The 24,399-nt window shown below is 33.2% G+C and overlaps 2 protein-coding genes across 2 annotated transcripts in view; one reads left to right on the plus strand and one right to left on the minus strand.

Annotated features, from left to right (window-relative positions):
* Nucleotides 1-8,423, plus strand: part of LOC134714035 (angiopoietin-1 receptor-like) — a 120,913-nt gene extending 112,490 nt beyond the window's left edge. Inside the window, exons 16-22 of the mRNA XM_063575284.1 lie at nt 832-1,019; nt 1,863-1,938; nt 2,433-2,500; nt 3,635-3,849; nt 6,040-6,177; nt 6,675-6,833; nt 8,318-8,423. Of these exons, the coding sequence (XP_063431354.1) occupies nt 832-1,019; nt 1,863-1,938; nt 2,433-2,500; nt 3,635-3,849; nt 6,040-6,177; nt 6,675-6,833; nt 8,318-8,423 (950 nt within the window). The remainder of the gene's footprint in view (nt 1-831; nt 1,020-1,862; nt 1,939-2,432; nt 2,501-3,634; nt 3,850-6,039; nt 6,178-6,674; nt 6,834-8,317) is intronic.
* A 15,025-nt stretch (nt 8,424-23,448) lies between these two features.
* LOC134716700 (putative ankyrin repeat protein RBE_0220) lies at nt 23,449-23,847 on the minus strand. Its single transcript, XM_063579705.1, has one exon. It carries the CDS (start codon nt 23,845-23,847, stop codon nt 23,449-23,451), a length of 399 nt encoding a protein of 132 aa, XP_063435775.1.
* Nucleotides 23,848-24,399: the final 552 nt, after the last annotated feature.

Raw genomic sequence — 24,399 nt, forward strand, 5'->3', positions numbered from 1 at the left:
TGCTCGTAGATTGTGTTTGATATTCGCTTTCTTTAAATTCTGTTGTTGTTATGGAAGGGGAAAATTTTTCTGCTTATACACGTACCTTCTACATCTATTAGTATTGAGCGTATATAATAGAAGCCTTTCAACCTGAGACTACTATAACACATTATAGCAGTCTCAGTTTCAACATACACAAATCGGCAACCTTCCCTGTTCAAAACACTATGAAAATCGTAGACTACCAAATCCGGGAGTTGAGGGTGTTACAGAAAGTTAAACTACCATCGCGCTAGAAGTGATACTGATAAATACACACCATATTTTATTTTTTATGGCAAAATGTGCATTGTTCATCTGACAGACCTATGGTACCTTTATAACATATTTTTAGGGACCCTAGTGATATATCTACAACTTTGAAACAAACCAGTCTATTCAATCAAAGATATAAGAAGATGTGGTGTGAGTGCCAATTGAGACAACTCTCCATCCAAATACCAATTTAAAAAAGTAAACCATTATAGGTCATGTAAGGCCTTCAACACGGAGCATTGGCTCACACCGAAGAGCAAGCTATAAAGGACCCCAAAGTTACCAGTGTAAAACCATTCAAACGGGAAAACATAGTCTTTTAAAGTTTAAAAAAAAAAGAATCATAATATATAAAATAAATTGTGTGAATGTAAAGGTAAAGGAATCTCGGAGCAAAAATCGGCCAACAAATATTATAATTTAAATTTTCATAACTATCAGAACTTTGATCATGTTGATACATACTTATGTTGCGATTGTTAATATACTTTCATGCTTCATAAAGACCAAGCTGTTTTCTTTTTGTTGTTTTAGATTTTCATGATGCCCACGAAAAGAAGAGCTTATTAATGGAGATAGAATTTATGAAGCAGTTAGGAAGTCATCCTCATATAGTTAGTTTTATAGGATGTTGTAAAAGAGATACTGTTTGTTTATTAATGGACTACTGTAGACTTGGAGATTTACGTTCATTTTTATTGCACTATCGTCAGCGTTTACAGGTAAGAATGTGATTTTCAATATGCAAATTCTTAAATTAAAAGCAACAACTAGATGTATAAACACCTACAATCACAATTATTATTAACCTCAATTATTTATTGAAGCACATCAGAGGAGTTGCGAACTCAATATGCATACTTAGTAGTATTAATTTACTTAATTGTCGAAGGGCATAATCTTTTGGGATTATTAAAGGACCATAATGCCCTACTAAAGTTTACATTTTTGTCTTTAGATTTTGAAATATACTTAGTACAAGGATTTATGAGCATCTGATGAAGAATGTAGTTTCACCCATAAAGTGCATTCTTAATAGAGCAAGGCGCATTCCTAGTGCTTATTTCAACGGATCCGATTGGTTTACATGTGTACACATCTCCGTGTTAATATCTCTATATAAAGTTTCATAAACATCTGATGAAATACGTATGAGGATATATAACAAGATACCCGTCTTAAAACCGCATTGTCGTGTAGGTCCTAATTATGTACAATGTTTTATGAACTCTTGATGAAGCATGCAGAAAGGTCTTTGCTAACAAATTGCACACTTAACGGGATCAAAATTATAAGTTCAGCGGGCGTATCCTATTACCTTTTATTTAAGGCGTTTAGGGGTACTAATAGAATGTGATTTGTTATGATTTTAATATGGAAATTCATATAAAGACCTTCACAGAAGAGTAATAACATATTGTATTATTAGATTTAAGAAACGCAGTGACAACATTTTTTTCAAAGTTGCTAGTTAGAAATTTTGTTTTAACGAAGGTACATATTTTATCATACAATATGCTTGTTACATAGTTCCATAGTTACATTGATAATAGTTATTACTACAGAAGGATTACGGAACTCTACATCATTCATCTGGAAGTGATAGTGGTATGAACTCATCAGCAGAAAGTGCTTTTTCATGTGAGTAAATCTTAGATTGGAAGGACAAAAAAAAAAATTTCACAAAATTGTCGATATCGGATTCCCTTTTTTATTTTTTTTTATTTAATTCGGTTCGAATTTTGTCAACTAGTACTTGGTCCTAGTTTCAATCAGGTATCGAATACCAACACATAGGTGACATAGTTGAATATATGATCATAAATCGAAATTTTGTTTCTTCTTATTTCACTGGGTAATATAAATACCAATTTGGAGGGAGGAAATCCTTAGTTGTAAATGAAATATACTTTCGATCGGAAATAAATGTGGTGGGTCATGGTATATAATAATCTATGTTCTATCACAATTATATTCTTAATATTCTTCGCAAACTCATTACTAATTTTTCAAAAATTTCTGTTCTACATGTATGTTGGTTTCTTTTAATATTATTTTAAACGCTTAGGTAAAAAATCAATAAGAGAAAAACTGTTAAAATTGTAACCAAACATTGCTCTCAATTTTTTTTACAGCGCCACCTACAACAGAACTACACCAAGAACGGTTACTATCGTATGCCAGACAAATTGTACTAGCAATGGTGAGTGTTGTTTAAGAAATGGTTAAACAGAAATGCATTTAAAAAATAATCAATTGCAACTAAAATTTTCGAAATGTCTTTATGCAACAATACTCAAATGTTTACAACAGATTAATTTCAACACAAACTGATAACTTATCTGTGAACAATAGTATTATTGTAACATGATAACCATTGTAGACACTTTCCATACTACAAATCATTTGTTATGTAGGAAGACGGATTTACATACCTGTTAACAGACACTCTACTTTCCAATTGAATTTAACTGTACTCCTCTGTTAACAGACACTCTACTTTCCTATTAAATTCAACTGTACACCTCTGTTAACAGACACTCTACTTTCCGATTGAATTCAACTGTACACACCTATTAACAGACACTCTACTTTCCTATTGAATTCAACTGTATACCTCTATTAACAGACACTCTACTTTCCTATTGAATTCAACTGTACACACCTGTTAACAGACACTCTACTTTCCTATTGAATTCAACTGTACACACCTCTATTAACAGACACTCTGCTTTTCTATTGAATTCAACTTTACACCTCTGTTAACAGACACCCTACTTTCCTTTTGAATTCAACTGTACACCTCTATTAACAGACACTCTACTTTCCTTTTGAATTCAACTGTACACACCTATTAACAGACACTCTACTTTCCTATTGAATTTAACTGTACACCTCTGTTAACAGACACTCTACTTTCCTATTGAATTCAACTGTACACACCTGTTAACAGACACTCTACTTTCCTATTGAATTCAACTGTACACACCTGTTAACAGACACTCTACTTTCCTATTGAATTCAACTGTACACACCTGTTAACAGACACTCTACTTTCCTATTGAATTCAACTGTACACACCTGTAAATAGACTGTTCTTCATATTTTAGGCCGTTTGGTTTTTTTTTTTGGTTAAGATTGGTTTACATTTGTCGTTTTGACCTTAAATAAATCTATTTAGAGTATAGATATCAAAATTTTACGACTAATCAGGTACCTAAACACTACAAAATCATGTATCTAGTGAGGTGATATGAGACAAGAACACATTTATTAAGGCAACCGATAGAAGTCCTGGATTGTTGTCAAACATTTAAAAAGTTTATATTGATTTCAGGAATATATGGCATCTAAGAAATTCATTCACAGAGATTTAGCTGCAAGAAATATATTAATGTATGATGAAGAGAGACTAAAAGTGTCTGATTTTGGTTTGACACGAGATATTTACGAAAGAAATCTTTATCAACCTACCTCTGCGAGGAAACTCCCATATAAATGGATGGCACTGGAAGCCATCTTTGACCAAGTTTTTACAATCAAATCAGATATGTGAGTATAAATGGGAAGAAAAATAAGTATAGATTGAATACGAAAAAAGAAGAAATAAGTACTCAAAAAGAAAAATATTTCATCAAAGAAAGAAAAAATATTTTATGATGGAAAAAGTCATTTCAGCGTAAAAAGAAACTTCACAGAAGTGAAACTGTCACAAAGGATCGATGTAAAAAGGGATTTTCATAACAAATAACTCCATTAAAAGATGTATGGTAATTATTAACCTGTTGGTGACCTTCTGCTGTTGTTTTTTCTATAGTAGGGTTGTTGTCTCTCTGACACATTCCCCATCTCCATTCTCAATTGTATATGTTATATATATGTATCTGTCGGTGAAATTTACACCCTCAACAGAAATGTCAACAAAACAATCGATCCTTACATGTTTCAGGTTAATGTTGGTTTTTTTTAATCACAGACATATTATCACATATTAGCAACGTTGGTTGCTTTCTGCAATATTTGTATTTTTTGGCATAAACTAGACCACTAATTTTGATGTCTTTGATAGCGTTACAAAATAATCAATATTTTGTTGACTGTATGGCATGTCTGTTATGCATATGACGTCAGATATGTTACGCTTGTCGAAACAACGTGACATCCTTTATTTTATGATTGAAGTATTACTGAACGCGACTTATATATACAGTCCGCCAAAAGTTAAGCACCACCGAAATATAACTGGCAATATTTTTTAAACTATTGCGAAATTAATATAAATGTTTGGTGTTATTTATTACCTTTAACATACACTACGAAAATGCATTACGACCAAAAAGATTGAACTCCGATAAAGCAGTCAAGCAACCTCTTATCAAATGTCATTTTAGCGTTTACAAATACCCTGTTTCTCCTGGTGGTCGCGTTAGTGTTCCTTCATTGGTCCATCGACTTCATAGAGGCAACCGAAGAGTATGTCGTGGTGTATACAGACCTATACTTACAAGCAGGCACTCTACCGTCAGGTGTCAATGGCATAATGACTATCTTTGCTTGAACATTAAAAGATGACCAAACACTCATTAATCAGATGCGAGTCAGTTTCTTTTACTGCCAGTAGACGCCATAATACGAATTTCGCGGGAAACAAAACGGCCTAAACCATACTAATGTTTTTACAAGGACTGCATTTAGTGCTGGTGGAGTTCCAGTACGGGGTTGCTTCTTATACCGTTATAAGCTGGGTTTGCATATTTTGCTGGGTAACATAAACGGACACAAATACAGAGATTTGGTGCCTTAAAACATTGCAGTCCCTCATTTTAGTAGTCCCCCACTTGCGTCAACTTTGCCAAGACCCTTGTACATGGACGACAACGCTAGACCACACAGGGCAAGGATTTTAACCGAGTCCAAAGAGCAACAAGCCATTTACACTATTGTTTGGCCTTCTATGTCTCTATACATAAACTCTGTCAAACATGTCTGAGATGCCATAAGCGGAAATTTCGATCGCACAGATCCGCCTTCACAATATTTTGTCGATTTAATAGTGGCATTTGTTCTTTAATGCAACAGATTTCCTCAACTAAAGTTTTGAAGGCTTGTACCGAGAATGATACGTCGTGATATGAAACTGTACCGGAAGAGAGGTTTTTACACATGCTATTGACTGAAACATTGACATTAAATTTGCCGATTATACCAAAGATTATGTGAAGAAAATTTTAATGATATTGGGTGATCAATTGTTGTAAAAAAAAATACAATCACTGTGAAACTTAAATTCCGTTTCTAAATTGTGTAATTTACACTATTTCTATGAACAAAAAACCTACATGCATAAAACCTTCATAAGTGACCAATATTATATTTGTGGTTTGTTTATGGTATACATTAGCAAAATTTCTATATGATTATTTTCTTTTTTTCGAGGAATAATGGATTTTCTAAATTTGAAAAAAAATCGATGCAATAAAAATGAGTGGTGCTTAACTTTTGGCGGACTGTATATTACCGAATTTTTACTTGCTTTAGCAACACAACGGGTGCCTCTGGTCTAAAGGGTACTGCTCATCCTTCAGAAGCATATGATAGCATTCCCTGTTTTTTTGTGTGCTTCGTGTTGCATGGTATGTGTATTGTTGTTATTGTTACTGGTTCTATATCGCGTCACAAATTATATGAAAAGAGAGCTAACACTGAGAGTAGTCATGTTGAAATTCAATTTATCTGTTTCAGTTGGTCGTTTGGTATAGTTTTATGGGAGATTGTCACGTTGGGAGGAAGTCCATATCCAGGAATTCCAAACAAAGATTTGTTTAATTTGCTCAAGGAAGGATATCGTATGGAAAAACCAGAAAACTGCAGCTTAGAAGTGTAAGAACAGTCCTAAAGTCTTATGATTCCATAACATCAAAAACATTGAGTTAATGAAATCGAAAATATATATAGCATATGTTAATTCCACATTTCATAATTGGTGGTCATGAGTGTTCCTCAGGTAAAGAACTTCCAGGAAACAATTGTCATAAGCTCGGATTATGATAGTATGCCCTATAATATTTAAATCAGACACTGGTATCATGTCGCTGAAATAAACCTCCCTCTGTGTTTGTTTACAGAATCAGATATATATTTTCAACAGAGACTATAAAAGATCTGCCTTCAAACGAAATATACAATGATAAGAAAACAAATAACTAAAGACAGACACAGAGATAAGACGAAAGTGTTGTATTTGAATTGCCTTGGAGGTCATCATTCGGTTAAATTTTTCCCCACAAACGTAGACATTTTTTTCACAAACCTAAATCAATAATATATTTATATTGTACCTCGATAATATATTTATAATGTGTTTACAATTGTTACAGGTATCAAATGATGTTATCAGTGTGGCATCCTAATCCATATTGTAGACCATCATTTACAGAATTAAAAAAGAAGTTAGAAGGAATGTTAGAACAAACGAAGCCATATATAAACTTGTCTGTGTCGATATCAAAAGATTATTATGAATCGTCCTCTCTAAGGTATAAACTTATAAATAACACTGTACTCGTGAAAACAAAAGTGCATTATACTTTTTCGTACGAAGATAAACGACATATTTTTTTTTCGTCTATAATAGGTTTATTTTTATTCATTCCTTCGTTCAGAGATTACATGATCTATATTATCATGAACAATAAACTAATACAATAATAACAGAAAAAAAACCACGATAATGTTATGAACAATAGTACAAGCCTTAGAGTAAAAGTGTATGTATCGCGAGCTGTCGATATTACATGTACCAACATTATACTATATTGTGCAATTGGCGATAGTATTCGGATGAAGATTTTATTACACGAACGTAGCAAAGTCGTTTCATAAATCAAAGTCGGAGACACTGAGAGCAGTTGAAGGGTCTTGTCCTCGACTACTTTTAGATAATGTTTCCTTAAATGTACGAAAACGTTGCTGAGAACAGACAGTCGCAAATTGCACAAGATTTGGAAACGTTGTTATGAGCTGTATATATTTAAGGAATGACTGTAATATTTTTTTCTGTCTATAAAGAAATAACATAAAAAATGTTGTGCACACTGAATAACGCGGGTAGCGGGTTAATTAACACTGTACACCACATTTGTTTATGTTATTTCGATTAGACGGGTAAATATTACAATTATTTCTTATAATTCAATTCTAAATTCCAGTATGAACCGGCGTAATTCATGAAAAAAACGTTGATGATGTCATGGTCACATGACAAAGCTGTGTCTATGATATGATACACAAAACGAGGCCAGCCAATCAGAAGACGCGTAACATTTAAAATTAAATTATTAGACAATAACAATCAAAAACAAGGAGTACACAAAGACTCACAAAATCAAAGGACATTTACATCGAAAGTTATAAATAAGAAACATCACGAACTCCACTAAAAACCGGGAGTGAAATCAGGTGCTCCGGAAGAGCACGAATTTCCTGTACCGTTAATAACAGTGCAGTGCATATTTCGGAGCTGTGCGAATGGAGTTTTTACACATGAGCTGCAGATACGGATTTATGTATACATTTGAATCTTTTGAAATCAGTGTCTGACCTAATGCGAATCAGCTAGTCATTAACATGTTTTGATTCAACTGAATTCACAATAATACGTTTCCATGGTAGCTTATCATGAAAGTTGCCATCACTAATGTAAGTAATAAAAACTTCATACAGATTGTATTTACTTAAAATGTCTTATTAGTCCGGAATTAATCCAATATGGTTTCGTCCATCTACGTGCATGTCAAGAGCCTCTTACGATTGCATTAAGGCTTTTTAGTCACATAATTTAAACATCCATGAAGGTCATATTTTTTAATTCAGTGATAACTGATACATGTACAATTAGGACAGATATACTCTCCTTAAATAATCCGTATGTTTATTTTCATATAATTAGTGTATTTTAATACGGCGGAAATGAAATATGTTAATAATACGTTTTGAATTTGTTTAATGTATTGTATTTCAGTGACCATTCAGACAGAGGAACATTACATCCCAACGATAATACAACGTATGTTGAAATGTCAACAAAAGATAGTATACTGACGTACGAGACACCTCTGAATGGATGAACAAAGAAATTTACATTTTTCACAGATATGAATAATGAGTGACTTACATAATCATACAAATGCATTTGTAGATTTCACATTTTTTGGTATTTTCACGATACGTAAAGTGCAATGTTAATTGTTTGGTAATTGACATTATTTATTCAAATGATAGACCTAGAATCAAGATCTACCAAACAACCACAAGGAGTGGACTTCGAAGTTTAACATATTTTAAATCCAATATAAAATGACTAATGAATACTGGTCTGTTGCTTTGCAGTACAACATATAATGAACATTAAAGAAAAGAGCCTAAATTGTATTTCGACATGTTAATTCTTGGATGAATGTGCACAAATAGTTCACCGATTTGACTTAAATGCAGACACAATAGAAACTGTGCAAACTTGATATGATCGTTTAAGTAGATACAATCTGTAAACAAAATGCTACAATACAGATGGGAAAGATGACAATTTGTTATCTCTGTTGTTTCTAATTACATGTATTTAAACTATATGTTTGTTTTATTACTGTTAAATATGAGGGGATGCAGTGATTTCCATAACGAGAATCAATGCAGGTTTCTGCCATCGAATAAACACTGAACTTAATTGTTTGTGTTTTTTTTAATTCAGTAAAGAGCTCTGTGGAAATTATGTGGTAACTGTTATACACATGCTGAATCAAACCAAAGCGTTCTGTGACTATTCTTTTTGGCACCATAGTACAAGTTTGTGCAAGGTTGAAAATCTAGTTGTTTTCATTGATAGAACACAGTAAAATTATCAAAGATGTTTGATTGCCAATCCAATAAGAAAACCATCAATCAGAGACAAAATGCCGTAGATATAAGCAATTATTAGCATCATACGGCCTACAGTGATACTTAAAACCCATGTCATATAGTTAGCTATAAGAACCAGGACATGACGCAATAAAAAAAAATTCCGAGGAAACCTGATGTATGACAATACAATAAACGAAAATAAAAAATGACAGATGGCGACCATGGGCCATTGATAACCACATTAATATGGATTCAGCGAATGTTTGTGAGCTGTCAATAACCTATTACAGAACATAACAAGATAAAAAAAAATCTGTATCAGATTTATTCAGAACAAAGGATTGATAAAAAAAAATGTATTCTTAAAATTGTGTTTGATTCTTATAGACGTATAACACCAGCGATTTTAGACTTTTTCAATAATGAAGATATTTTCATTATCGCATTGAAATAACATCTCTTTTTTTTTATAACAAAAAGTAAAAACACAAAAATACTGAACTCCGAGGAAAATTAAAAAAGGAAAATCAAACATCAAAAGGCAAAATCAAAAGTCCAAACACATCAAACGAATGGATAACAACTGTCATATTCCTGACCTGGTACAGGCATTTTCTAATGTAGAAAATGGTGGATTGAACCTGGTTTTATAGCTAGCTAAACCTCTCACAAGTTATATTGGCGTCTATAAAAACTGAACATTTTTATTATCAACATCTACAGCACCTATTCCACTGTCATGTCATATATCTTATGAACATACCAGTCTGCAATGCAGACTGATTGTGTACAACCCCCCCCCCCCCCCCCCCCCCCAAAAAAAAAAACTAAAAAAACTAAAAAAACCACACTGTAGATATTTTCGGTTTTTATACGATATTATGCAAACGAAAAGCGAATGTACGAATAGAACATTTAAATACAGACTAAATATAGAAGAGGATATTCAAAATTCATAAAAAGTTAAAAAGGATGACAATAACAGGCAATGGAAACACATAACATTCCGCAGACTATATCTTTAGCAAAACAAACTCAACAAAACATAGGGGATTGTCTCAGGTCCTTGAGAAGGATGAGTTGATTCTTTTCGCACTAAAACAATGTTGAATTGCTCGCAGTAAGCACACACTCGGTTAAACGTAACATTTGGTATATCCACTTTCGACGAAACTACAACTTTAAGTTAAGAAAAAAAAGTATGTCGAATTTTTGTTGTAAATTCATTCCTAATATCTAGTTCAAAATAATAACAAAAATTAATCCAATCAAAAAAATCCCAACGTAAAAGGTCAGTTATTTCGACAAAATAAGCGTCTTCTGCTACCTGCATTGCCGTTCATGCAAATTCAAACATTTCAACTTAATTAAACTGACATTTAGCTGGATTATTGCGGCGATCATTAATTTGAAAACTAGATGGGAATATGAAGCAATCAGTAAATTAGTATTATATTCTTGTATTTCTCTGGATCTTAAATCAAACACGTCTTTCCTGAGAACTTATAGTTGAAGATGACCATAAAATATGTGTATTGTCAAATCAGTCTTCATTCCACATACCTCAATTGAATGTTTGGTATAGGAACACTTCCATGTGCATGCAGTCCGTAAATATTGACCATGCAATTACGAACGTACTAATTAAATTGGTTAATTTGGAAGTTTGTATGTATCGGGTAGCATATCCTTATTTTTAAGATGATTTTTATTAATCTGTGAATTTAGATACGATCCGAGTATTGAAACTGATCGACCTTTTAATATCATATTCTAAAACTCAACACTGTAACCTTATTTTTGAAGAAAAAAAATTTAACAGGTATATACTATTGATTTTTTTATCAATAAATTAAAAAAACAAATAAAATTCATTGTTCTCTTAAGCTTAATATGCACAGTCATGGTCCTACAATCTGTTGTTACCTATAATTTGGCATAACACAATGAATTGATTTTCTGTTTATGACGACGGTACCTTAAATTCATTGGATTTTCTATGTGTATTGATTGATAAAAGTTTAAGATACGTGTTTTTTTGGTTGTTGTTTTGGGCTTTAGAGCGTGCAATTATGTTTATGTTCAATAAAGCAAACAGTAGTATACCGCTGTTCAAAACTCATATATCCATGGACAAAAAACAAAATCGGGGTAACAAACTAAAACCGAAGAAAACGCATTAAATATAAGAGGACAACAACGACACCACACTGAAATGTAACACACACAGAAACGGACAAAGCATCAGACAAAAACCCACGAGAATAACAAATATAACATCAAAACCAAACACATAAATTTGGTATAGACAAGTACCGTGACACGTCTTATCGCAATGTGAATTTACACTAAAAAATAAGAGAAAACAAACGACGCAACGTCAAAATGTAACACATACAGAAACGAACAATGGTATAACAATGGCCATCTTCCTGACTTAGTACAGGACATTTTTAAAGGGGAAAATATGGTGGGTTGAACCTGGTTTCATGGCATGCCAAACCTCGCACTCTAATGGCCATGTTAAATATAACATTGAAATGCCAACATAATATTACAGGACTACAATACAAATAAATAGGAGAACATATTAGACAAAGAAACACATGATTGATAGATAACAAAAAGCATCAGGTTTAAAATTCAATACGCCAAAAAAATCGCGCCTCGTCCACACAAGACTAACCAGTGACGTCCAGATATAAAAGTTTGAAGGTGAATAAAAGTTCAAAGCTGTACAGCACTGAAGATCAAAAGTAGAAAAAGGTTGTGTCAATGTTTATGTGTTTATGCTTGGGATAAGAACATCCTTATTATTTAGAACAATTAATGCTATTGCAAACAGTAAATTTTATCAAATGAATATAAAAGAGATATACAACTCATAAACTTACAAAACCTTTGAATAGACTTATTAAGAAGGGATATAATTACGATACTGTTGTCAAGTCATTAAAGATTGCATATTTTGGCGTTAATATTGAGTCACTGATAAGGTCTTTGCGTCGGAACTAAACACATTTATTCTAAAAACAGTTGTTGGCATGACACGGGTTATGTTCTTCTCATATATGTTATGATGGTATGATACTAAACCCCTTACGGGAAGGATTGTGCCTGATGTTCATATGATGAAATCATAATCTTTCAGTCAGTTTAATTGAAGTCTGGAGCTGGCATGTCAGTTAACTGCTAGTAGTCTGTTGTTATTTATGTATTATTGTCATTTTGTTTATTTTCTTTGGTTACATCTTCTGACATCAGACTCGGACTTCTCTTGAACTGAATTTTAATGTGCGTATTGTTATGCTTTTACTTTTCTACACTGGTTAGAGGTATAGGGGGGGGGGTTGAGATCTCACAAACATGTTTAACCCCGCCGCATTTTTGCGCCTGTCCCAAGTCAGGAGCCTCTGGCCTTTGTTAGTCTTGTATTATTTAAATTTTAGTTTCTTGTGTACAATTTGGAAATTAGTATGGCGTTCATTATCACTGAACTAGTATATATTTGTTTAGGGGCCAGCTGAAGGACGCCTCCGGGTGCGGGAATTTCTCGCTACATTGAAGACCTGTTGGTGACCTTCTGCTGTTGTGTTTTTTTTTATTTTGGTCGGGTTGTTGTCTCTTTGACACATTCCCCATTTCCATTCTCAATTTTAACTGAAGTATTAACTAATTACAGAAAACTAAATCCGAATACATAATGCTAAGGTAGCAATACACAGTTAGGAGTTTAGTTTCGCATTTTGGCCCCTGTGGATTTTTCAAATAGGAAAGTTAGTGTGTAATAAAATTCATTTTTGGACAGCTGACTATTAATTTAGCCTTCAAAGATGGTTTATAAGAGCATCAAGATTGTTTGTAACATGTTTTATGGGCTAATTTCTGTTTGACAATCCGTAATTTCATAGCTTGACCGGCCATCGGTTCAGAAATTAATGTAATGTTTACAAACACTTTTTTTCTACACGAAGTTTTTGACGCAATTTTACAAAAATATGATTTTCATTGGATCTACTGAATGATATATGTACACAGTTTCAGAAAAGGTATTACTTCAAGCGATTGAAATTCTACTTTTCGCCAAATTTTGGGGAAATATGTGACATCTTTTCCCCCCTTTTTGCAATATTTTATAGCAAATTAGTGCAGATTGTTGCCATGGATACACCCAAAAGAAATTATATTTTACAATTTTATATACTGGATATAAAATCTATGAAAGATTCTGATTACATACATGTGCACATATATGACACAAACAGTAAGCTTAGTATTGCAAGAAAGCAATGAAAAGGGGATGGTAAAATTTATGAGGGCAAATTATATTTTTTTTCCTAACTGTTTATTGCTACCTTATGGCATACTTACCGAGCTCAGAATTGTATAATTTAAGACTTTTCATATCACAAATCTATTGATATTTAGAATCTAAATCAACTTCTTCTTAAGTCTTTAAGAATGACAGTACATGTCCAATTTATTGTTTACAGTCCGTAGCAACCACAATTAGACATTTTGAAACAAGCTTATATTTGTACTCTAACGGCTTAACTGTTGCTTCTGAAGGATTGGGGTGCAATCAGTAGCCTAAGAATTGAACGGATTTGGGTTTTTTTCTTGCGAATATATCAAATTATTATTTTTATCAAGATTTCATGGTAAATTTTGGCATATATTAAATGTAAAGTTGAATCAGATGTAGGAAATTAATTCTCTACTACCAAGTTTTTTAATCAAGGCTTAGGTATGCAATAAACATAAAGATTAACATTTTCATGCTTGAAATTACTAAATTTTGTACAATTTTGCATCATCAAATATCTTATTAAGATTTTCAACTAAAAAAACTGACAAAAAAGGTATAGTTTTAAAGATTTGGCCAAAAATTGAGGTAGAAACAAGATTTTACATTTTGACTTGGCATTTTTCTTTAAATCAATTTTTGTCGCATTTCAGTGTCAACTGCTAACCTTCATAAAATATTCATTACTCAACCAATTTTCAAAAATAAAAGGCCATTTTACTCGTTTAAGCTAGCAGAACACAGAAAATTAGTAAAAATATTTACTCTTAAGGTCAAGTTACAGTAAATGGGCTATGTCACAGATTTCAGTAAAATTTGGCATACAACTCTGGCTCGATGAACTTCAACTGAAAATCGAAAAAATAATGCATTTATCTCAATTATCATTTGAAATATTACTCATTTAATTCTTACAAAATGGGTGAACATTTGTATAGAAAGCACATAAAATCGGCGAAAACCCTTCTAAAATTTGTCTTAAAATCGCAAAATCTCTAATTCTACTCAATAGATTTTTTTTAAAAGACTATAATTTTTTATGTTGTTGATACATAAATTTCTGTTATAATGACGAAAAAAAAGACAGGGGCCCTGACTTGATTTTTACGGTATACATCATTCAAAGTTGCGTCCTTATGATAAAAAAATCCAAGAATACGTCGAAATAATCGTAACGTTATCGCGTTGCAGGCCGTAAAACGTTGTTTTTTGACGTTTTTCACTACCAACAAGGTAAGGTAGCACTCCACAGTTAGAAAATAAAGTTAAAAATGAGCCGCAAAATGTTTTATCATCTCCTATTCCTTGATTTCTAATACATTAACCTAACTGTTTTTGTTGTACATGTGCATATGTATGTAATCAGTATCTTCCATAGATTCAATTTTCAAAAGTTAAAAGGATGAAAGTTAATTCCTTTCATGTGTATCCATGGCAACATTCTGCATTTATTTACCATAGAATATTGCAAAAAGGGGGGTGAACATGTCATATATCCCCCCAAAATTTGGATCAAACTAGAATTTCAATGCCTTTGAGTGATACCTTTTTAGAAACTGTTTTCTTAAATCTTCCTTATGATCAAATAAAAATTGGGTGTCTTTCGCCTCATTTTTTCGTAAAATCCAATCACAAAGTTCGTGCGATAAAAAGTTGGAAAAAAACATTGCAATAATTGCCGGACCAATGTATGGTATGGACATGCAAATACGGACTGTCATACAGAAAACAGCCTATATTACATACATTACATAACCTTGATGTTCATATAAACCCAATACAAAGGCTATTTTAATACTCAGCTATCCAAAAATGAATTTTATTGCACACTAGCTCTCATATTTGAAAAATCCACAGGGGCCAAAATGCGAAACTACACACCTAACTGTGGAGTGCTACCTTAAGGTGAAATTTTTCCCCTTCTGCATCAACATTTTTTATATTTTCTGTGTTCTACTAGCTGTTACGATGAAAGTGGTACCTTAGTTTTTAAAATTGGTTCAGTAATAAAGATTTTATGAAGGTTAGCAGTTGATGTTGAAACGCGACAAAAAGTGATTTAAAAATAAATGCTGGATCATAGTGAAAAACCCCAAGTCTGTCTCATTTTTGGGGTAAATTTCTAAAACTTTCCCCTTTTTTTTATTTGAAATTATAAAATTACCTTATAAGAGGACAAATTGTACAAATTTTAGGTGTTTGAAAGCACTTATAGGTAATTTTTGCTGTGAATAGCATACCTAATCTTGGTTTAGAAGCTCTCAAGCAGGGTATAAATTTCTAACAGTACTGGCATCATTAAATTTAATTAATGCCAAATTATAATATAAAATCCTGCTAAAAATGTTTATTTGACTTATTCGCATTCAAAAATATAAAGCAATACATTCTGAGATTATCATATAAAGCGCAATCTTTGGTTACAAGGGCAAAGCTTACGGAGTAAAAATTTAAGACCGCAACATGTCTAAGTGTCAAAATGTGTATACTTGGTTGCTAAGGACAGTAAACAATAAAATTAACATAAATTGCATTCCTAGCAGTTGTTTTACCTTCAGAACTAAAACAAGAACATAAAAGACTAAAGATTTGTGGTCAATCTTATCTTAAAAAGTGCATTTCTGTGCTTTCTGATGTGCCATAAGGTAGCACTCCACAGTTAGAAAATAAAGTTAAAAATGAGCCGCAAAATGTTTTATCATCTCCTATTCCTTGATTTCTAATACATTAACCTAACTGTTTTTGTTGTACATGTGCATATGTATGTAATCAGTATCTTCCATAGATTCAATTTTCAAAAGTTAAAAGGATGAAAGTTAATTCCTTTCATGTGTATCCATGGCAACATTCTGCATTTATTTACCATAGAATATTGCAAAAAGGGGGGTGAACATGTCATATATCCCCCCAAAATTTGGATCAAACTAGAATTTCAATGCCTTTGAGTGATACCTTTTTAGAAACTGTTTTCTTAAATCTTCCTTATGATCAAAAAAAAATTGGGTGTCTTTCGCCTCATTTTTTCGTAAAATCCAATCACAAAGTTCGTGCGATAAAAAGTTGGAAAAAAACATTGCAATAATTGCCGGACCAATGTATGGTATGGACATGCAAATACGGACTGTCATACAGAAAACAGCCTATATTACATACATTACATAACCTTGATGTTCATATAAACCCAATACAAAGGCTATTTTAATACTCAGCTATCCAAAAATGAATTTTATTGCACACTAGCTCTCATATTTGAAAAATCCACAGGGGCCAAAATGCGAAACTACACACCTAACTGTGGAGTGCTACCTAACCAATTGATTATTAGACATAAAACGAAGTCGGTGACCCTATGAATATTTTATATCATTAAAACAGAAATTTATGTGTCATCAATATATAGTATTTTAAGAAAAATCTATGGAGTAGAATTACAGATTTGGCGATTTTCAGACAAATTTTAGATTGTTTTTCACCGGTTTTATGTGCTTTCTATACAAATATTCACCCATATTAAAAGAAATCAATCTGCAATTTTTCAGATAATAAAAGAGATAAATGTATTATTTTTTCGATTTTCAGTTGTAGTTCAACGAGCCAAGGTTGTATGCAAATTTTTAGCAAAATCTGCGACATAGCCCATTTACTGTTCCCTGACCTTAAGGTAGCAATACACAGTTAGGAGTTTAGTTTCGCATTTTGGCCCCTCTGGATTTTTCAAATAGGAAAGTTTGTGTGTAATAAAATTCATTTTTGGACAGCTGACTACTAATTTAGCCTTCAAAGATGGTTTATAAGAGCATCAAGATTGTTTTTAACATGTTTTATGTGCTATTTTCTTTTTGACAATCCGTATTTTCATAGCTTGACCGGCCATCGGTCCAGAAATTAATGCAATGTTTACAAACACTTTTTTTCTACACGAAGTTTTTGACGCAATTTTACAAAAGAATTAAACGAAAGACATATGATTTTCATTGGATCTACCGAATGATATATGTACACAGTTTCAGAAAAGGTATTACTTCAAGCGATTGAAATTCTACTTTTCGCCAAATTTTAGGTAAATATGTGACATCTTTTCCCCCTTTTTTGCAATATTTTATAGCAAATTAGTGCAGATTGTTGCCATGGATACACCCAAAAGAAATTATATTTTACCATTTCATATACTGGATATAAAATCTATGAAAGATTCTGATTACATACATGTGCACATATATGACACAAACAGTAAGCTTAGTATTGCAAGAAAGCAATGAAAAGGGGATGGTAAAATTTATGAGGGCAAATTATATTTTTATTCCTAACTGTTTATAGCTACCTAAGACCAACACAGAATAGACACACCCGCCTCAGTCCAGGCCTCAACGCAATAAATCATAAAAATTACGTCACATACGATGGAGAAAAGGCACAAAAGTTACGTCACATTTGAATTTATGAAATTTCTGAAACAGTACAAAAATGATGTCACATATGAACAGGGGTCGAAATTAGCGCTAGTCCGGTAGTCCGGGACTAGTAAAATTTTCGTCGGACCAGTATATTTTGTCAACTGGTGGTCCGGCGGACCAGTAGAAATTTGTCGATAAAAATCACTGATTCTATCGCAATCTCCGTTTGTTTACAAAACAATTTACCAGTGAAATCAATTACACGGTACTGGGGGGTATTACAATTTATCAAGTTAATTAATATCTCGAGTGAGCGTCTTTCACAATAAAATAAAATGTGGAAATTTTTGGAAGGAGTTCAACCGCCGGACAAAAAAATTAAAAAGAAAATTTAATCCTGTCCCTTCCTGCTCATTCTGCTGATGCAGAAAGGGGGTTTCTGAGATGAAGCTTGTAAAGAATGATTCGCGATCAAAATTGCGTCCAACTATTTTATCCGATATTTTATTCATTATGTTTCACACTGTAGATATAGCATCATTTGATCCAGTCCCGGCTATTAAAATGTGAAATGTTTCTAAACAGCGCTCCAGACGACCTAGTCAGGAACCCTATGGTCGCAGTGAGGATAGTGATGACGTGGAAGACAATGTTGATATTTTTCTGCCCTTGATCCTGATTTTGATTAAGAAAATCATTGAGATTTCTAAAGCCTTTTTCAAGACTATTCCTTTGTTACTGTCTAACTTATGTTAACCGGAAAGCATCACAATTAAACATCTGTCATTTATATTAGTGTTTGTCAAATTAATGTCATTTTTGCAGGACCCGTAGATTTTGAGCCGGACCAGTAGAGTTTTCAGTCCACTGGTTCGGCTGACCAGTACACAAAAAACTTAAATTCGACCCCTGCATATGAACAACTATAATTCAAAAGTAAGATAGAATTAGGATTGATTTAAGGTTATATAAGAACTTAATACTGATATTACATTTAAACACAATGCATATTGCAATACCTATTTTAGCAATTAACTGTAATATATATATATATGTCCAGTTTATTATGAATCCAACTTCAAACGTAAATTATCGTACAGACTACGTTGAACAAAATTAAATCTAATAACTGAAGGCGGTGATTAATATTTTTATTTCCATAACACATAAATATAATAGAAAGACGTCAACACATTTGACAAAATCCGATGAGAATTACAAATAAAACATTAACATTTAAACTGAATACATGATTCACCCAGTCACATTCTGTATGTGCATTTCAAATGACAGGAGCCTGTAGAACTGTTGTTTTTGTTTGCTGTTGTTTATCAGTTTTATTATTCATTAATTGTCATGGACATAAATCAGTCCTTCAGTTTTACCATTTTAATTGTTTTGTATTTGTCATTTGGATGTCGTCATAGCTTACTATTTGGTATTCTTACATTGTTTAAGTTCGAACGGTGACCTATAGTTATTAACTTCTACGTAGTTTGGTATCTGGTGGAGCAAACACACCACGTCTTCATATTTGCTGGTACTGTTAATTGCATTTCACTGTTATTGAGACACCATGTGTAAGTGGTAGGGACCTTTGACCCGTTGACCATAGAATGAATAAGTTTATTTTCCTGCTTTATATCTTCAATTGATATCAATTTCATTAATAATGCATGGGCTGATCAATCATCATCCGGAAACAATATTCGTATATTGTTTAGTCCACTTGTGTTAATATGCATTTGGCGTAATTTGTACATTTTCATGGTGTTATTGTGCTATGGTCAACTTTGTATTATTGTCTTTCGTTTTGGCTTAAAAACTTTGTATGCAGAGTGTTTATAGGCCATTTCTGTTTTTCTTTTTTTATAGTGATCACGAATATATAACAATGTTGACTGATGTACCCAAATTTGAGACATTTTAAACTTATATTATGTCTGTTTGTTTTGCCAACATTGTTTCTTCTCCATTCGTTTTTGATGCGTTTTGTTTTTTGATTTTGCCATGTGATTATGGACTTTCCAAATTGATTTTCCTCTGAGTTAATTTTTTTTGTGATTTTACTTTTTTCCATATAATAGCATTTTATGCAATTGGCATGCAACTGTCTCGCCACCTATAAATCAAGGTTTAGTCCACCATTGTCTACCAAAATAAATGCCTGTACCAAGTCAGGAATATAACAATTGTTTACCATTCTTTAGACATGTTAGAGATTATATTTTGATTTTGCTTTTCGAACTTTCAAATTGAGTTTTACTGTGCGTTTTGCAGTGTGTGTTTATTCTGGTTGGAGGTAAGGTGAGGGGTTGAGGTTTCACAAACATGTTTCATCCTGTCACATTTTTCGATTTTCCAAAGTCAGGTCCGTCTGAGCTTTCATAGTCTTGAATGTTCTTTTAGTCTTTGTTCATTTGTATGATTCGAAGTTTAATGTGACGTCCATTTTTGCTGAACTAGGAGGCAGTATTGTTTAGCGGTGAATCGAATCAGGCATCTGCGTGCGAGATGTCCTTGTTGTGTTGAAGGTCTATTTGTGGCCTTAAACTGCACCCCTGGTGTGTTCACTTATCGCTACACTGACTTGAGCTTATGATGGAATGGCGGACCAGTTTATGTGTGGCATAATGCTGTTTTGCTCGGGTTATTATTTTTTGACAAATTCCACATTTCCAGTTCCAATTTTACTAGATGAACATTAAGACTATGTTATTTATGTTTTATTGGAGTTTTTCTGTATGACAATCTGTACCAGATGTTGGTCCAGAATTCAGTGCAATGCTTTTTTTCCAACTTTTTGTCGAACGAACTGCAGGAAATAAAAGATAAAATAAAAATCTTTACTTGATCATTTGAAATATTCGTGTTCATATTTTGGAAAAACCTATAAAAAGTGGCTGAAATTCTACTTTGAACTATTATACTTTGGATTCATATCTATTTGTTAGATAAAATTGAGAATGGAAATGGGGAATGTGTCAAAGAGACAACAACCCGACTATAGAACAGACAACAGCAGAAGGTCACCAATAGGTTTTCAATGCGTTACTTCAGTTACAATCCTTTTGATACGATAGAAACACCTCTAATAGCTGCATGCATACTCGCTTCCGGCCACACAAGTAGTGTTAATAGATGTCACTCCCTCTGCAGAAATCTGATCTACATCAACTCCTTTTGTTATCAACATTTGTACTATTCCATTACTTTCGGATTGACAAGCTGTCATCAGACGTGTTTCTCCAAAGCTATCAATTTTGTATTGATCAAGCCCCCTTTCTGTCAATAACTTGAATACCTTTTCATTTTGACTCAACCAGCAGCTATCAAAGGCGTGTAGTGCTATAAAATAGTGTGTTAATGTCTTCTAATGCAGGCAGCTATAAGAGGTGTTTCTATCGTATCAAAAGGGTTGTAATTGAAGTAACGCATTTTCGTTTTATATTATAACTGTCTTGAACATCATAATGTAGCTGATTGCAAATCACACCAAAATTGCAGAAAATGTAAACTAGAGGCTCCAGGGAGTCTTTGTCGCTCACCTGCTATTTTTATTTACAATTGATGCATGAAATAATGCACCCGTTATATGTTTGCTTTAGTTTTAGAGATATAAGCCAAAGACTGCATTTCTCCTATGTCTATTTCTAGCCATGTTTGCCATGTTGGTCGGCAAACAAGATCATCGGACACAGTTATAAAACTAAATACCCTTTAGTGCTGATTGTAGGAACATTTGGTTAAATTTGTCTCAGTTCTTTCAGGAGAAAACATTTCTAAAGGTTACAAAAAATTACGAAAAATGATACATTTGACTTTAGAGGGCAATAGATCCTCATTTTGGTCGTGTTGACTTATTTGTAGAAATTATTTTGACAGGGCAGATAGATTTTGATCTGATAAACAATCTTATGCCATGTCAGATTTGCTCTAAATGCTTGGGTTTCAAGGATAAAAGCCAAAATCTACATTTTACTCCATATGTTCTATTTTTAGCCATGCCGGCCATCATGTTGGTTGGACGGGTCATTGTACAAGTTTTCAATCTAGAAACTCAAATGACAATTGTTGCCAGGTTTGGTTCAATTTGACCCATTAGTTTTAAAAAAGAGGATTTTCGTAAAAGTAAACTAGACGACGGACGACGACGGACGCCAAGTGATGAGAAAACCTCACAGGTGAGCTATAAAAACGGCATCATACTAGTTTATGCAAAGACGAGGTACAACAAGATGAAAAACAGAGAAAAACCTGTACAACTTGTGCCATGTAAATTTTAGCACAATTCAGGAATCAAAACACAACGCGAAGATACGGTCACAGTCTTTAAATGTAATAATGCAAACATTTAATATGACGACGGCGCATTTATTACTTAAAACTGCCGTAGCGCAAGTAAACTCAGCTATTAAATGTAATAATGCAGACATTTAATATGACGAGGGCGCACACAGGTCCTTCATTACAGAAAAAAATACATACCGAGTCAAATTAAGCCATTACCAAACCGTGAACTTGTCAGGATTTGGTTACACAAATGAGAGCAAAATTGTCCGACTTCTAAACACTGGTACCATTCACCTTCTAACAGATACCTGCAAAATTACACATCAGCGTTTTAATTGTACAAGAAATAGCAGTACCTTTGAAAACCTATGCACACAAGACAACCAATTTAAATTAATTGTATTGCTTAAAATAAGCTTATCCTGTATCACATGACCCTATGTTTGAAGTTTCCCGATTGACAGAGACTACAACACATTCATATAAACATACACAGACCAGCTTTCAGTAGATGATAGCTTTTAAACAATTAAACGCAAAATACTCCGTCAATCATCACAAGTGTACGATCCGCTCGGAATAATCAGGCATTTCACCGTTATGAGTAAAATGTTGATGCAGCTTATATGGGAAAAAAGTAGATTGGGACGAAGCATTATCTTTTTTTCCGAGTTACGATTATCATCCCGAATTTTTCGACGGCAATTTTCAAAGCGCTTAGACAAATCCAGTGCACCTTTACAATTCAAATATGATGTAATGGTATAGATAAACCTTGCAGCTGAGTAACTATTAACAAAAGCATGCTACATTTAAGAAAAATGAGTGTAAAGATTTTACCTATATCTACCGTCGCCATATTGGGATAATCGTAATTGCAGTTACTATTATCTCTTTAATACCAGTGTCCTGGGTATATAAGTAATTGTACTGTAAGTATGTCCTCTGTCATAAACAACTGTCAGAGGTTTCTTGCTTATAACATCAACCTTGTCTAGAAGTGACTGTACTATCTTTTCATTTCTCCTGTAACGAGCTGCAGTAAGGGCAGTCTGTCGTATACTGTCGCTCTGGTTTAAATTAAATCCATTGTTGATAAGTGACTCTACTATTTTATCATTTCTTCCAAACCTACAGGCAATTATTAGGGGTGAATCGTTGTAACGATCAGCTTTGTTAACATTAACTCCATTGTCAATCAGTAGTTATTTTCTCATTTACGCCCATAAAAGTTGCCGTCAGAGGAGTCAATCCTGTAACTTAAACCGGGTTAACATTGCCTCCTTTGTCTATAAGTATCTTTAACATCTTCTCGTTTCCTCCTCTACAAGCAGCCGTCAGAGGTGTCTCTCCAATACCAACACCCTGTCTTAAATCCGACCCTTTGTCGTTATTAATCTGTAAAAACTGTAAAATCTTTTCATTGCCTCTCCAAAAAGCTGTTTTAGTTATTTCTCCAAACTCAGCTTCCTGATTAACATCACATCCTTCGGCTATAAGAAGCTGTACTATCTTCTCGTTTCTTTCCCTACAAGCAGCTGTCAAAGGTGTTTCTCCATTATCAACATTCTGGTTAACTTCACATCCTTTGTCTATAAGTAGCTGCACTATCTTCTCATTTCCTCCTTTACAAGCACATCTCAGAGGTGTCTGTCCCATACCATCAACCTGGTTGTGTTTATTTTATACCTTATTTAGGAAAATATTACTAATTATTTTTATTTCATGTCAACACAAACAAGTACAGAAAACAGAGCGAGTATTACTCACTAGAACAAAACATGTGCATGCAGTGGTATCGACCTAGTGATTATTAAAACTCACTAAAGATATCCAGCTGGAGAGCAATAGAAACAGAAAATGCCCAAAAATTGGTTCAAATGGCTCTATCTATACAAACTAAATGCGTAGTTAAATTGATCTTGGTTGCATGGAAATTATATCTTATGTCTTATTGTCTTTGAATTATTCCCTCTTAGAGAGTCCACAAAGTAGTCAACATTTTCGTACTAGTGTGATTTAAATGCTGAATTGTGCGTGTATATTACCACACCACAACTTTTTGCTAAAGCTATTGTCGTAACATAACTAATGATAACACTTAAATAATAACTTGAAATAAAATAAACGGTACCAATTTTCTTGCCCCAGATGCGCATTTCAGTGAATATTTGAAATACAAAGCTTATATAAAAGATGAAGAGCTGTAAT

Source organism: Mytilus trossulus, chromosome 4 (assembly GCF_036588685.1).
Source record: "Mytilus trossulus isolate FHL-02 chromosome 4, PNRI_Mtr1.1.1.hap1, whole genome shotgun sequence".
Taxonomy (NCBI): Eukaryota; Metazoa; Mollusca; class Bivalvia; order Mytilida; family Mytilidae; genus Mytilus; species Mytilus trossulus.

Bases quoted from the DNA above. Each gene is read 5' to 3' on its own strand.
- LOC134716700 (XM_063579705.1), bottom strand. From the start codon at position 23,847: ATGGGACAGACACCTCTGAGATGTGCTTGTAAAGGAGGAAATGAGAAG.